The following is a 14,482-nucleotide window of genomic DNA, read 5'->3' as shown; positions in this document are numbered from 1 at the left end:
AGAGATGAGAATAAAACAAAGCAATAATCTGTTGCCAAAATAATACCAACAAAGTTATTCCATGGTAGAAGAGCAGGGAAGGCAAAAACAAAAGAGCACATACCAACGTCTGAGAAGTATTACCTTATTTTCATGAATATAATATTCATATAATCTCTGATCATTTAAAAGTATTCTGAAGATAAATCCTTGTGTAACATGCACTCTCATACAGAGTAAACAAAGTCAGAGACCAAAGCTTCATGGATCATAAACTGGGGATAGTTATTTTGTTAGAGGAAACAATTTAAGAGAAGCTTTCATTTACTTATACTTCAATGCAACCAGCATGGCTGCTGAATTTCCAGGAGGCTGTCTGTGCACATGAAAGCACAATATTAACAATGCTACTGCATCTTCATTGCACATTGCTTTAAGAAACCCCAGATGCTTTCAACAGGGTTTATTACTGCAGAAGAAAAGACCGATTGTAATATTTATCTCATGCTAGCTCTTCACTGGCCTTAAGTAGAGCTACTAAAACCCATACTATACATGAAAAGGACAGCTTATATGAAATTATTTTATCCTACCTTAAAGGAACTTAAGAAAGAAGAGTTTCCTAAAGCAGTGTGAGGAACAAGAACAGGCAAAAATCTGTGAACAGCAACAAAATGGACCCTGTATCTATTTTCTATTCTTATTTCAGTAAGTCAGAATTGTTTAGGGCTTTGCAGTATGATTGATGGATCCTGACTGACAGAGGCAGCAGCAAATTTACCAGTCCCTACAGTAACATTTTATTTCTTGAGAAGAAATGAAGGGTCTATTACTACTGTAATATGTGATGAGTGATTCCAGATCATTTTGAAATAACTCTCATTTTGCTGAAAGTTCAAATCATAGCAACAAGAATTATTTTGACATTTGAAAAATGTATGTGCTTATATAGTCATCATCAATATGTTTCTTTTGCCTACCCGGTTTCTTCTTGTATTTTCATTTCTTCTCCTGTGGACTATGGATCAACCCACGAGAATTAAAAGAAAGACTACAGCTAACTGTGGTGGACTTAGACCACTATGTACCTGTCCCAGTTCTGTTATCACTAAAGCATATGAACAAGAACTCGTAAAATTGTGACCTAATTGTCTTCTTGCTGCCCTGGCTTGTGAGTGCTCTATCCTTAGCAGTAGTCTGTATATAATGCACGTTTAGGGAAAGTAGTTCTTCAGGATGTTTCTTACGCAGCTCCACTTAGGCTGAGACCAAGAACACCACACAAGGAAACCCAAATTCCTTATTTTCATAAGATTATTTTTGTATCACCATACCATTGCCTATCTTCCATTGTGTATTTTTCAGGCTCTTTTTGTCTGAGGTTGCATCACTGTCTTACACTCTACTAATACACAAACGAACACACAAACCTTCAGCAGCTTGTGGGCATTTTAGCTGCTCTAGAGTAAAGCAATCTACATGCTAAATGTGGTCAGATGAGTTTAGAGCACCATTCCTTAGCACTACTTTTCATATTGCCTCTGGATAAAATGCAGGTTATTATGAGTCCTCCCGACGAGGCCTCATGGCAGCCTGCAGCTCCCTCACGAGGGGAGTGGAGGGGCAGGTGCTGAGCTCTGCTCTCTGCGGACAGCGACAGGACCCGGACAGCGACAGGACCCGAGGGGACGGCATGGAGCTGGGACAGGGGAGGGTCAGCCTGGGGGTTAGGGAAAGGTTCTGCACCCAGGGGGTGGTCAGGCACTGGGACAGGCTCCCCAGGGCAGTGGTCACAGCACTGAGCCTGCTGGAATTCAAGTGTTTGGACAACACTCTCAGACTTATGGTCTGATTTTTGGGTGGTCCTGTGTGGAGCCAGGAGTTGGATTCGATGATCCTTGTGGGTTCCCTTCCAACTCAGGACATTCCATGATTCTATGATAATAAATAATACAACAGAACTGACTGGGTTAAGAAATCAGAATTTTAGTTGTGAGAGAAAATCTAATGCTTATCAAATTTCTTCCAAATCTGGGACAAAAATAGAACATATCTTTTAAAAAAATAAATAATAAAAAAATCCAGACAAGATCTTGGACTGGCAAAGTATCCAATTATAAGCAGATACCTGTAGGGCGTAGTTTAGACTCACTCTGCCTGTTTTCCTATAAACTGGATTTCCATGCCGGACTACTAATTTCGCTGCATTTTGTTCTCTAGCTATGCCACAACTCTCCCGCATTTGTGCATCATTTGTGCATGGGACATGCAGTGTGGGAAGGGAGCTTGATCTGCCAGGATCAGTGCTTCTCATTGAAAATAGGTGTTACAGAAACCAATGTGTGGAGGCTAAGGCAAGGAAATATGTCGTGAAATTGAATGTTTTGTCCTTAAGATTTCCCAGCTGAAAATACAGCCGGCAAAGTTAACAGCTTCAAATTTTGCAGAAACCACATTTTGCACAGAGCAGATGCTTTCATGGAAAATTTCTCAACAAGTTACAAAACTGCCTTTTTTTTTTTTAATTATTATTTTATATTTTTTTTTTCATAACTTGCATAGAAATCCCTTGAATTTGTCATTGGTGATCACTGAGAGAGAAGATGGTAAAAGTGAAAAGGAAGGCATACACATTTTGGTTAACTTTGAATTCCTCTTTCAGTATATTCATATTGGTCTAAAACCAGTACACACAGAAGTCTTATCTCTCTCTGAGTTGTAAAGTTCTGAGTAATATTTCCCCCGAAGGAATAAAATGCTACATCTGAACCAAAGTCATCCGTAAAGTACTCAATTTACATAGTTGTACCCTATATAACAGACCATGACTGTACACCCATTTCTGAAAATCTGGTCATAATTTAGTCACAGTAAAGGGATTTAAGAAGTCACTGTAGAGCTGTAGTTCTTGTTTTTGATTCAAATTCAGAGGATAACAATAATCAAGGGAGTTAAAATAGGATGACATAAACAAGAAATAACTTCTAATGCATTGAAGCGTTGGTCCTTTTCTAATATTCAGTGATCTGCTAGGAAGTTGTTTTCCAGATGAAATACACAGTCTCGAGCATGATTACCAATAAGTTTATAATTTTGTTTTTGTTGTTCTTGTTGTTATTTGATTTTTTTTTTTTTTCAAAATTTCAGAAAGCTAAAAGAGACATAAAAGAAAATAAGAGATAAAAGAGGAAGGCTGGAGCATTGCTTTTGCCACTTCAAGTCAATGCCACAAGAATGGCCCATTGCCTACGAGCAAGGGAATGCAATTAACAAAAGTCAGGACCTTTGCAGGTCTGGTTTTGCTATGACTACATATTAGTGATGGCAACTGGGCATATTTATGGTCACTGGCATTTGCATAATATCAACTGCACATAATTTTGTATCATGAGACTATAGATATAGCAAACAGTAGTATTAATTATATCTTTAATTGTGTTTACATTTGATGTCAAAAGAATGAAGTGCCTTGATCACTAGAGAAAACTGAAAGAACTAAACTGATTTAACCTAGCAGTATGAAGAAAGTCATCTGACTGCTGTTTCTGAGTATGAACAGAAGACATCCCAAAGAATACGTGTTTTTTTTTTTTTTGTTTTGTTTTTTTTGAGTAAACCAGGAATGAAGGATTATAAACTGGCTACAAACAAAATTAGTTTGGAAGTTGGCTGACTAGACACCTGAGGAATGAAGCTCTGCAATTGCTTCTAGTTCAAGAAACAAGGAACATCAATTTGTTTTCAGTCTCACATAGTCAAATTTCTTAATGGGATTAAAAGGTGCAGTTTATAATGAAAAGGGACTTAATCTAATGAATTACAGACCTAGTAGGCTTCTATATTTTATGTCACATATTCAATACTGTGGAAACCATTACATCCTTGAGTACAGTAAGTACTTTGTCCTGAACAGAGAAGGACATCAATGATTAAATCATAGAGTTCTACAGATCTGAATTAGATTTGTCATGCAAGTTCATAAGGTTTAAGCAGTAATCTAACCTTTGATACTCAAATTTCTCCTGCTGCAAAACTAGGATGATGATATTCACCTGCTTTACAAGGATAATGAGAATTAAATCAATTAATTAAATATGTATTTAGAGAAAGCTACATAAATGCTGAAAAATTCTCTGATTAAGAAATTTCATTTTATTTTTTTCTCTCCATCACCTAATCTGAAATGATTGTTGCTTGAATTGCTAGCTGGATACATGACTGCAAAGATATACCTGGTAGACATAGTAAAACACTGAGAAGTAATATCAACTGACAGATGAAATACACCAAAATGTCCTGCTCTGGATAAAATTATAGTATTATGCCACAGCTACATCACAAGAGATTACTCAGTGATTGAACAAGAGAGACAAATGAGAATTTCTATTACCTCCAGGCTTACACTTATCTTTTCAAACCTTTTTCATCTGTTGAATCTGATAGTCTTCATAAAGCAACTAAACTCTTTGCTTATATAATTGGTTGCATTGTCTTACAGATTCTGTTTTTTTTCAGATGACGTATGCTTGCAAACAACTTTGAAAATAAAGGCTGCAGCAAATATAGAAGCATAGATGGAGTCCTACTTGTTAAATGTGAACATGTTGAGAAAAAAGCAGAAACATTAGAATTAACACAAAGAAATCTGATGTTAAATTAATGTTTGACCTTCACCAGATGAATTTTAGTGTGGGCTAAACTTCAGTCTGACCTGAGGATGCAGCTGAGAGCACTGCAACAGAAGCTCCCTGTTCAGTGTCACCTGGCAATGTTATTTGAAGAACAGCAGAAGTTCAGCCTACCTACAGATCCTGTTCCCTTTTGCAGGACCTTATCTGTCCACACCAAATTTGGAAATCAGTCCAGAGAAAAAACAAACAAACAAACAAACAAAAAATAAAAAAATAATGCCAAGTGCTTACACTTAACTTGTAGATCACTGAAGTACTAGCAAGATGGAAACATCACGGTCATTAAAACTTATCCTTTTTTCCTGCATTTTTCTTATCACTGACTGAACTGTTGACCATATGAAAGCCCCTTAAGGACAGGCACACATGTGAGGACAGCAAAGAAATATTGATTTGAGTTTCTGCTGGTGTATACTTGCAAGAGCAAACAGGATACCAAGGGGCCTTGCTTGTATGAATCCCAACACCTTTGATTTAGGTGTGAATATGCCATATTCCTTGCTTCTATGGTTATCTGAATACTGCAAACCTCCATTTAACTCTCAATCTACCTCACAGGTTTGATATTACAGTTGGACGTGTGTGAAAATAGCTGATTTTAAATGATGTCCTGAAACTTCCAGCACAACCGTAGGCTGATCATGATAGGTAAGTGCAAACAATTTGGCTAAAACAGTCTTAGTTGTGCCAGATAAAAGCTTAGGGATGTAACCCTGCTTATTCTTTGAATTCTTAAACAGTTCTTTGTTTCATTCCCTTTGTACAGTGACAGTGATTTTAGAGGCTGAATCTTTTCCTAAGGGTATTTCCTTGCTATCCCCCAAACAGGTACCAACGTTAATCTCCTTTCATACAATCACTGCAGTTAACACAATTTCCTAGACTATGACCCTTTCTACTGACCAGTATCACCTGCAAAGTTGTCAGGAGAAAGCTGAGGCAATTTTCCTTCTTTTCTGAGCTAATTTCAATGAAAATGCACTAGGGTGGATGAGACAATTTAAGTTTAGATTTCAACTACATTTTTATTTTAAAATTTGAGTTCTCCAAAGGGATCACAATTTTTACCTGTTGCAGTTCGCCTGCACAATGCCTAGGGACTTATTCTAAATGACAATAACTTTAAGCCTCTGAATAGTTTAGTCATCAAGGTTTACAGAATACGTGAGGTAATAAAAAACAAGTGATGCACAATACCAACTGACCAATGCCTAGCCAGTCCCTGAGCAACAAGAGCCCCCATGCCAACTCCCTCCACTTTTTATTGCGGTCATATGGTAGGGAATATCTCTTTGGCCAGTTTGGGTCACCTGTCCTGGCTCTGTCCCCTGCTCCCTCCCAGCTTCTGGTGCACCCTCAGACTACTCACTGGCAGGGCAGCATGAGAAGCTGAACAGTCCTTAGATTTGTATAAGCACTGCTCTGCAACAATTAAAACATCAGTATGTTATCAACATTATTCTCATCCTAAATCTAAAACACAGCACCATAACAGTTACTAGGAAAAAAAAAAAAATAAATAAAAAAATAACTCTATCCCAGCCAGAACTGGGATATTGCCCTTCATTTTCTCAGTCTTCCTGAAAGGAAGATCTAAGTGGACATCATTTCTGTTACTGTCATCCCTGATACTAACTAGCCCAGTAAACACATGCTTATCCTGTGTTTGTGTTTGTTTGTGTTTAATTGTTTTCATACTTATTTAGTATTTTGCTTGACCTGGCTGCCTGCTTGCTACTTTTCATGTGGGTTTGAACAAACAAGTCCTAAACTCCTCTGTGATATTGAGGTTGGTCCAGCCCTCTGAAAGCGTCCACAGGACAGGCAGGATAATGCTGAACATATTCAGCCGAGTTGCACCAGGAGTATAGCCTGGGACAACATGATGCTAGCTGGGACTGCTAAATGTACTTGTAACCCAAGTTAAATAGGTTATTTGTCTGAACTGATCTTTTTGTCATAATCTGAGAAAGAAATACCTAAAGTAATTCTGAACTCACTGTGTGAGATGCAATTGTACTTTATGACAGCAGTAAAGGTGCCCTTGAGACATCTCTTCCTTTTGCCCCTCAACTTTAAAAAGTCATAATACTGCTTGTTAGGTAATGTGGTGCCACTTCTTTATATACCCAATATCAGACCAGAAAACAGTGAAAGAGATTAAAAAATAATAATAATAATAATTTATTAACATCTTATTAACATCTTACATGAATTTTAATGGAAAAATAGCAATTTATACCAATAAATCTTATGATAAGTCTTCAAACCTCTAGAAGGTCATGAACTTAAAAAAATGGGATTTCTTTTCAGGACTTAATAGATATGTTTCAGTTTGTCCATAAAATGAAGTTTAACACAATTGTCTCTTTATTGTGTACCATCTTTCCGGATCTGTCCTACTGTGTTCTCATGCAGCTAAAATATCTTATTTTTCCAAGGGGAAAAATGAGCACTTAAAAAAAAAAAAAAAAAAGACAACAAAAAACCATTAACTTACCCACATATTCCTGCAGTTTGAAGACTGAAACATTACCTTTTGTGGGAAATGCTGAAAACTGCACAATACCACATGAAAATTGACTGTGAAAATACAGCTGTTATGTATCCAGCTGGGAAATGTTAAGGTTATTATTTTTTTTTCTATTTTTCTTTATGACTGTCATGTGCAGCTCTGTTTCCCAAAGTGCATATGCATTTCTCCCTGCTTGGTGCATAAGGTCACATCAAGATGGACTGAAAAGGGTTGTTAGGAAACTGTGTGTAAAGTGCAAAAATCTTATCACTAAAGAAGGACTCATTTCAAGTTCCACAAATGCATTTGAAGAGGGGTTGGCCTGGTAGTGATCTGCTTGGTGAGTGGTGGGGGGGTGGTACAGGTCCCAATGCAGCTGCAGCACATCTGGGAGGTGTCTGACTTGTGACCTGAATCAGTGCCACCTCTCTGGATGGTGTGTTATTGCTCATCTTAATGCAGCTAAACAATATGAAAATGCCTTTCCTTTTTCTCACATTTCTAACCTACTGGGGAAACTCCACTTCCCTGCTGGGTTAACTCCTGCTTATCACACATTGGTCTCAATACTGTCGCCTCACCTCTTTATAGCCTCTCTGTTGAGGCTCCCAGCTTGGGCCCAGGTGGCTATTTTACACTATGTGCATGAGCAATGAAGATAAATCTGAAGAAAATTCAGTGTGTGAGTAGCCCCATTGCAGCAACAGGGCTATGTGCCTAAGTGCTCACTCATGAGAGAAGAGAGAAGCACAATTGCATGTGCTGGCTCCAGGTCTTGTTGAGGAGCACTCTTAAGTACATTATTATTCACATCTCATTGCCCATCAGAAACAAATAACAACAACAACAACAAAAAGGCAGAATTATTTGCAGTTAGCTTAGTTCGCTCATTATTTTAATTTATTTGCCCTCACCAAGCCCCAAATCATGATAACTTTGGAAAGGTCACACTATTAATTATTTTCAGACAAGTGTGTATATTCCTGTCAGCATCACTTCTCCAGATCCTTGGGCAAAATGACAAGCTCTGCTTCTATTTTTATAAGTGTAGTGATTTTAATTCAAGAAGTCAGGGTAGAAATCAAACTGGTAATCAGTAACTTCTATTCACATCTAAAACATCTCTTCCCTCACACTCTCCCTCCTTACTTTTGCTCAGAGGTATTTTCTGACACCAGAAATAGGACACTGATTATCACAGTGCTTGAGTGGTTATTTTTTATTTATGTGTGAGTGTGTGTTTGTTTTTTTGTTTTCCAAACTGTAATATGCAAAACAGTACTAGAAGTGCTGGTTTGAGTTTCAGTAGTCCAGGGAAATGTAGGTGTACTGCCTGAATGACTAAATGTCTGGAAATAACTGCTGAAATCATGTAATTACTCTGAAGCCCATGAACCACAGCTGAGCAAGACCATTTTACATCAACAAATGTTGTAACATATAAACTGATCAGAGGCTTCCAAGTGATTGTTTCTAGAGATCCTTAAGTGATAAGGCTTCATTTGTCTAAAATTTGGCTGTCAGTTGCAATGAAGCAAATTCCTGTTTTCTCTGAATGCTATGTTGAAATTATGTGAAATAGCAAGTGCGGACTGACTCAGTCTCAATACCCACTTCTCATCCATAACCATACCCTCTCAAGCACTCATTATTCGTATCTAGACTTCTATATCAATAAAAAATGAATGAACTTCTCATACATAAGATAAGGCTAACCTGAAAAGCTGCTGCACTATTGTGTTATCCAGCTATTGATACCTGGTTGTATTGATACCATACTCAGTGAAGTATGTCCTGAAGTACAGTTACACCCATCAGAAAGTTTTTGGGTTTTCGAGTTCCTATTGCCCTATGGACTACAGGAAGGCAAGATGCCCCTATCTGTGCAACAGCAAGCCCATTGTTATGGGGAAGCTGGTATCTCTCTGTTGAAGGCTTAACAACTGCTTGTATGTAACAAGAGGTTTCTGCATCACCATGGTGGAAGGAAGGAAATTGAAGCTGTCATAAATAACTTGTTGGGGTAGCTGCATGGGTGGAAGTTTGAAGATGTTACTTCAATCTCAGGCAGTTCAAGCAGTTTAATGCTTTACAGCTTTGTCAGTGAAGCTTAATGAAAGCCTGGAATGATGTTTTTAGACCAGCAATGGTCCAGCTGAAACTATGCCCTTTCTGTGCTCCTGGAGAGGAGTAGCAAACAGTCAGTAGCATAAGCCATGTGGTCCTGCATGAGGGAGTCCCCGCCACTGGAAAGAAATTCACCCCAGCTATTTTATCACCTCAGGTCAGTGCAGAAGGAACCAACAAAGATTAAACTTTTTTTTTTTTTTTTTTTTTTTTTTGAACCCCCTGGGGTTTCTGGACCATGAAAGTGACTCAAAACATGTTCAAGAGTTAATTTAAAGGTGTGTTCTGCAGGATGACTTTTAAGGCAGGCTCAGAGGGTGGCAATTCCACGATACTCCAAATTGCTTTATGACAGATGGAAGCTAACACTGTGGCTGCAGTCAACCAGTGCTGTTTTGCAACCTTCAGAGCAGGTCCCAAAGCAAAAAGGTTAGCTTATGCACAGAGACCTAGAGATTAAGCCATATGTTCTCGGTGTATTTACAACATGCATGAGTAAATAGCCTACCGTTGGCATATTGTATCCAAGACATGACCATGAAAAATACAGGCTAGATAATTTTTCTTTTGGGATGCTCCAGCCTCCTATGACAATTCTCAGCAAAACATGAAGCTCAGAGAGGATAAGTGCTGGGAAGAGAACTTTTCCTGAAGTGTTAAATTTACAGAAAGGAATGAGGAAAGCTACTAAGTAGCTGACGTGCTGTGAATGCATTTCATACCTAGGACAAAGGTGTTTAACTTTTTTTTCCTGGTCTGAAAGGAAGGTGAACAGATGGATGGATGTGTTTCACCTCTTGTGAGTGAAGACCATTCCTCAGTTTCAGGTAAAAATAGTTATTTTACTGCTAATAAATAATGGCAAAACAAATGAGAACTGAGAACTATTATTTTGGTTTTATTACAATGAGAGTATTTACCCCTAATCTGACAAAGCTCCTTTTCAGGAATGATCTTGTCTTGATTTCTGCAACAATAAGGAAGCTAGCTATATTAAAAATAAAAATAATAAAAAATCATACAGTGACTACCAGCTGGCAACTAATGATCTACCCTTCAAGACTTATTCAACTACTCTGTTCCTTTGCATTTTTTGTTAAATGATGGCAACTGCAGAACAGCAGGTAGCGGGAAACAGAAGAATTATTCTCAAAGTTCAAAGAGAGAAGCTTAATACTTCGGTCTTGCATATGACTGAAGACTAAGAAGAGATATTTAAGAAACTGTTTGCAGTTCCCTGCCAGGGTGCTCCTGAATTGTTACAAAGTCTTTTCAGCTCCTGCTGCTAAGAAATTGCCTGCCTTGTCTCAAAATGGTCCAAATGGAATTCTCCCCCTGTAGACAGATCATCCAGCATTGTTCTTCCTTTATAAGAGATGATAAATTGGATCAAATGTCAGCCTCATATTGAGAAACAAGTTAAGTATTCACAATTTTCTTCTTTTTATCTGAAAGAAACAGCTACTGCAGGGAAAGAGTGATTTTGGACAGCTTGCTACATTCCTGTGATGTGCAAGCATCCTGGCTTTATTCTTGCTAATCAAGTTTTTCCCAACAGTGAACCTTTCCTCTCTGTCTCAGCACACCCACAGCAGTGTGACTATCTCGTAAGCCTTTGATGCTGCAGAATACAGAGTTCTCAATAACCGCCTGGAGCAGTTGGAGAATATAAAAACAGCCTTCTTTTGTTGTGTTTATATCTGTGGCTGCCAGGTTGTCACCACTGGTAATTGTGCTTGTGATTCTGTTCTTGAGACATATGGAGGCACCCAAGGCTCTACACTGAGTTCACCTGTTTTAAGATCCATATCTTTACCTCAGCTTCTGTAACCCTGTTGTCTGGGATGTGCTCTGTGTGTGAATACAATGCCAAAATGTATTTGCCTTCTTTGTTATAGCTTGCCCTAGTGGCCATAGCATGGCCAGATGATCTCATGAAAGTTAAGGACCTAAGTGCTCAGAGGACAAAGAAGCAAGACAGATGCTGCTCTTGAGAAGTTTCCATAATAACTGTAACATGTAAGGGAAAGGAGAAAAAGTTAGTATTTTGTTTCAGTATTAGCACTTTCTGGAGCTCTTTGTATTTCCAATGTCAGCTTAAACTAGACTTTGGAAAAGAAGTCCTAGCACTGGGGAGGCCAAAAATATTGTTTCCTTCTGATTTCAGGGAACTTTCATGTCTTATCTGGGATTTTTCCCTCAGTCTTCAGGAGCATATTAATTCCTTGTTTAATAATTTAGGGTAGATGAAGAATAATCTCAGACACTGGCTAAATTAGAATATATTTGGCTTTTATGTTCAATGTTTCCTTTTTCTAGGCTTCAAAATAATATAACAGCTGTTGATAAATACTAAGATTAGGCTCCAGCATGCACCAGGCAAAAAAAAAAAAAAAAAAAAGGATTTATTTGCTATGCAATAGCAATGGACACAGTGAGAACAGGAAATTCATATCAATGTTTAGCACACTAATGTAATCAAAAAGATAAAGTGTTTAAAGTGTTTTCATAACCTACGTGTATTTTCCAAATACTTTACTGGAAAACACTTTTAAAACTTCCAAATCTGCCCTTATCAAACTTCAGAGTCAGAGTAGTCAATGCAGAAATTTTAAGAAGTTCACTTTTCTGTACAGAAAATGCCATTTACAGGAATAAGGCACCTCAGCTAGATCTAGGCATTTTAGAAATGTTAGAATTGGCCTTGCCCCTCAAGAGAAAATAAAATTGTTCCCTATTTTGGCATATAGATGAAGTGGGAATTTAACAGAAAGAAATGTAGAAGTGCATAAAAACTTAATTGAAATGACCTTTTGTTTTCAAGTGGATCTGTCGAGAAAAATGGTTAAGTGTTTGCAACAGATCTTCTCCTTCAGATTGTTTTCAATGTCATGAAATCCTTTCCTCTTCTTGTCCCTCTTTTCTTCCATCTACATCCCCCAATATTCTTCTTTTGTAAATAGATTCCATTACATTTGGCAGCACTACAGCATGCAAATTAACACACAGCAAGTCCTCAGAAGAACATGAGCAATTTCAGTAAGCAGATGTATATCTGTTCTTGCTATTTAGCAACATAATGTGTTGACATTTCCATCTCAGGACTCCAGTGATATTTTTCAGCCCTGAATGCCCTTTTCCCAAAGACACATCCACAGGACAGGTAGTCACAGAAGTCCTGACATACCCTGAGGGAAATATAATTTTAAAATAACATATCTTACCTGCTTATTCATAAGTATGTAGATAATGGGATTGCAAACAGTGCTGCTTTTTGCTAAGATGGAAGGTATGATGCTTGCAACAGGAGTCACCACACCTGGCTTACCAAATGTTGCAAGTAGTGCTATAACTCCATAGGGAATCCAACACACGAGATAACAGATGACTGTAGTGATCACCATGAACAGTACATGGTATTCTCTTTTGCGGGCAGTGTTCTTGTGGATTTTTCCAACCTAGTGAAAGATGAAGGGGAAAAAAAGATAGGATTTAAGAAGCTGAGCAGTTTTTTTTTATTGTTTTAATAACCCCAGGACTCTTGATTTTAGATCAGCAATGACAATCAACATTGTAATTCCAGAAACAAATCAACATCGAACCCAAAAGTGAGAGAATGCAATGGGAAGACCTTCATTGTTTCCATCAGACACTGAGGAAAGCCCCACAGATATCATGCTGCATGCCAGCATAACCCAGAGTCAAAGAAGAGGTTGGAGCGAAAACAGAAGTTACCATCTAGTTTTTACTAGTTGGTAGGTCATCTCCAGTTGCTCTTTAGGTATGGTATTCTCTATAAATGCACAATATTTTCACTCAAGTTATTCTAGTCCACAAGACTTGCTTGAGATGGAGAAGCATTATGAAACACGTGAGAACCAACAGAAGCATTTCCTGTTTGGGTTGTGGAAACAGCAGAGCAACATTAAGACTGTGCTAATGCTCAGTACCTCTGCCCTTGGATGTTGTCAAGGCTTGTTGTTAAAGTCTTTTTTGGCCCACTGTAATGTTGGCAATGGTCACATGAAGAGTGGAACACTAGAGAAGCCTTCCAAACAAGACTTTATGAACTTTCAAGTGGTAGGATTCATTCTTTATAGATTATCTGTTCCGGGTAGTTCACCATTTTGATAAATCAGCCTCACTCTTGATAACCGTCAGAATAGTGTTTTTTTTTTTTTGTTTACTTGTTTTGTTTTGTTTCTTTGTTTTTGTTTGTGTGCTCTTGAAAATGAATAAATAAAGCATTCCAAATATTGACTTAGTTCGGTTATTGTGTTGTTTTGGGGAAACAGAGAGGAACTGGGTAAACAGGAAAAATAGGCAAATGATCTGTTCAATGCAATGGCACAATAGCCCATATTGCTGTTATGAATTATGAATGTTATGAACCAATAGTTATAGTGTGGTTATAGCTGGGCACATCCAGTCTTGCTGAGGAAGTATTGAAAGCTTCTCCGCACTTCAAAATATATTCTTCTTTGGTCTGTTCTGGACTAATGCATCATGTTCTTTTGGAGTCTAGAGCACTAAGATGGAGGTTAAACATTAAAGTAATGTCTAGATGTTATTTTTAACCCTTGGTGTAAATACATTTCCCTGCAGACTTCTGCTGAACACTGGTTGGTCTTCCTAAACATCTTTGCAGCCAGCAGAGAAAGACAAACTCTTCAAGGAGGTTAATTTTGGTTCCAGTCTCTCTCCAGCATCTCTAGATAGAGCCTCAGCAGACTAGTCTCCAAAGGTTATGGTTAATTCCATAATTTCCCCCCAGCATGTGTTTAGCTAACACAGATGAGCCAGCAGGATTTCAGGAAGTATTAAAATGTTTAAAATAAATCAATCGAGTCTTGTACTCAGCCAAATGTTATTTATATCCACTTTAAGGTCTCTTTGCCTCAAAGTGCAGTTCTTGAGAATAAACTGCACCCAAGGGAACTAAGTGCAGGTAAAACTACAAACTACAAAATAAGCAAAAAGTTAGCTCCTTGAAATGAAATGCAAGCAAACTTTAAAAAATGGGGGGGAGGGGGGAGGTAAAGATGGGAAGGGAAGGGAAGGGAAGGGAAGGGAAGGGAAGGGAAGGGAAGGGAAGGGAAGGGAAGGGAAGGGAAGGGAAGGGAAGGGAAGGGAAGGGAAGGGAAGGGAAGGGAAGGGAAGGGAAGGGAAG

General features: G+C 38.2%; 1 protein-coding gene across 2 annotated transcripts in view; it reads right to left on the bottom strand.

Moving 5' to 3' along the window:
• LOC101798236 (pinopsin) overlaps positions 1 to 14,482 on the bottom strand; it is a 98,427-nt gene that overhangs the window by 22,514 nt on the left and 61,431 nt on the right. The window contains exons 4-5 of one of the 2 annotated variants that reach the window (XM_038173269.2): positions 12,641 to 12,770; positions 11,701 to 12,500 (exon numbers count right to left, since the gene is read on the bottom strand). In XM_038173269.2, coding sequence (XP_038029197.2) covers positions 12,349 to 12,500; positions 12,641 to 12,770 — 282 coding nt within the window. In that variant the 3' untranslated portion in view covers positions 11,701 to 12,348. Of the gene's footprint in view, positions 1 to 11,700; positions 12,501 to 12,536; positions 12,771 to 14,482 lie in introns of those variants that run through there. The other variant, XM_072031444.1, reaches the window with a different exon arrangement.

This window comes from Anas platyrhynchos, chromosome 1 (assembly GCF_047663525.1).
Source record: "Anas platyrhynchos isolate ZD024472 breed Pekin duck chromosome 1, IASCAAS_PekinDuck_T2T, whole genome shotgun sequence".
In the NCBI taxonomy this organism is placed as follows: Eukaryota; Metazoa; Chordata; class Aves; order Anseriformes; family Anatidae; genus Anas; species Anas platyrhynchos.
The sequence above is the reverse complement of the archived record's forward strand: the minus strand, read 5'-3'. Positions and strand labels throughout refer to the sequence as shown.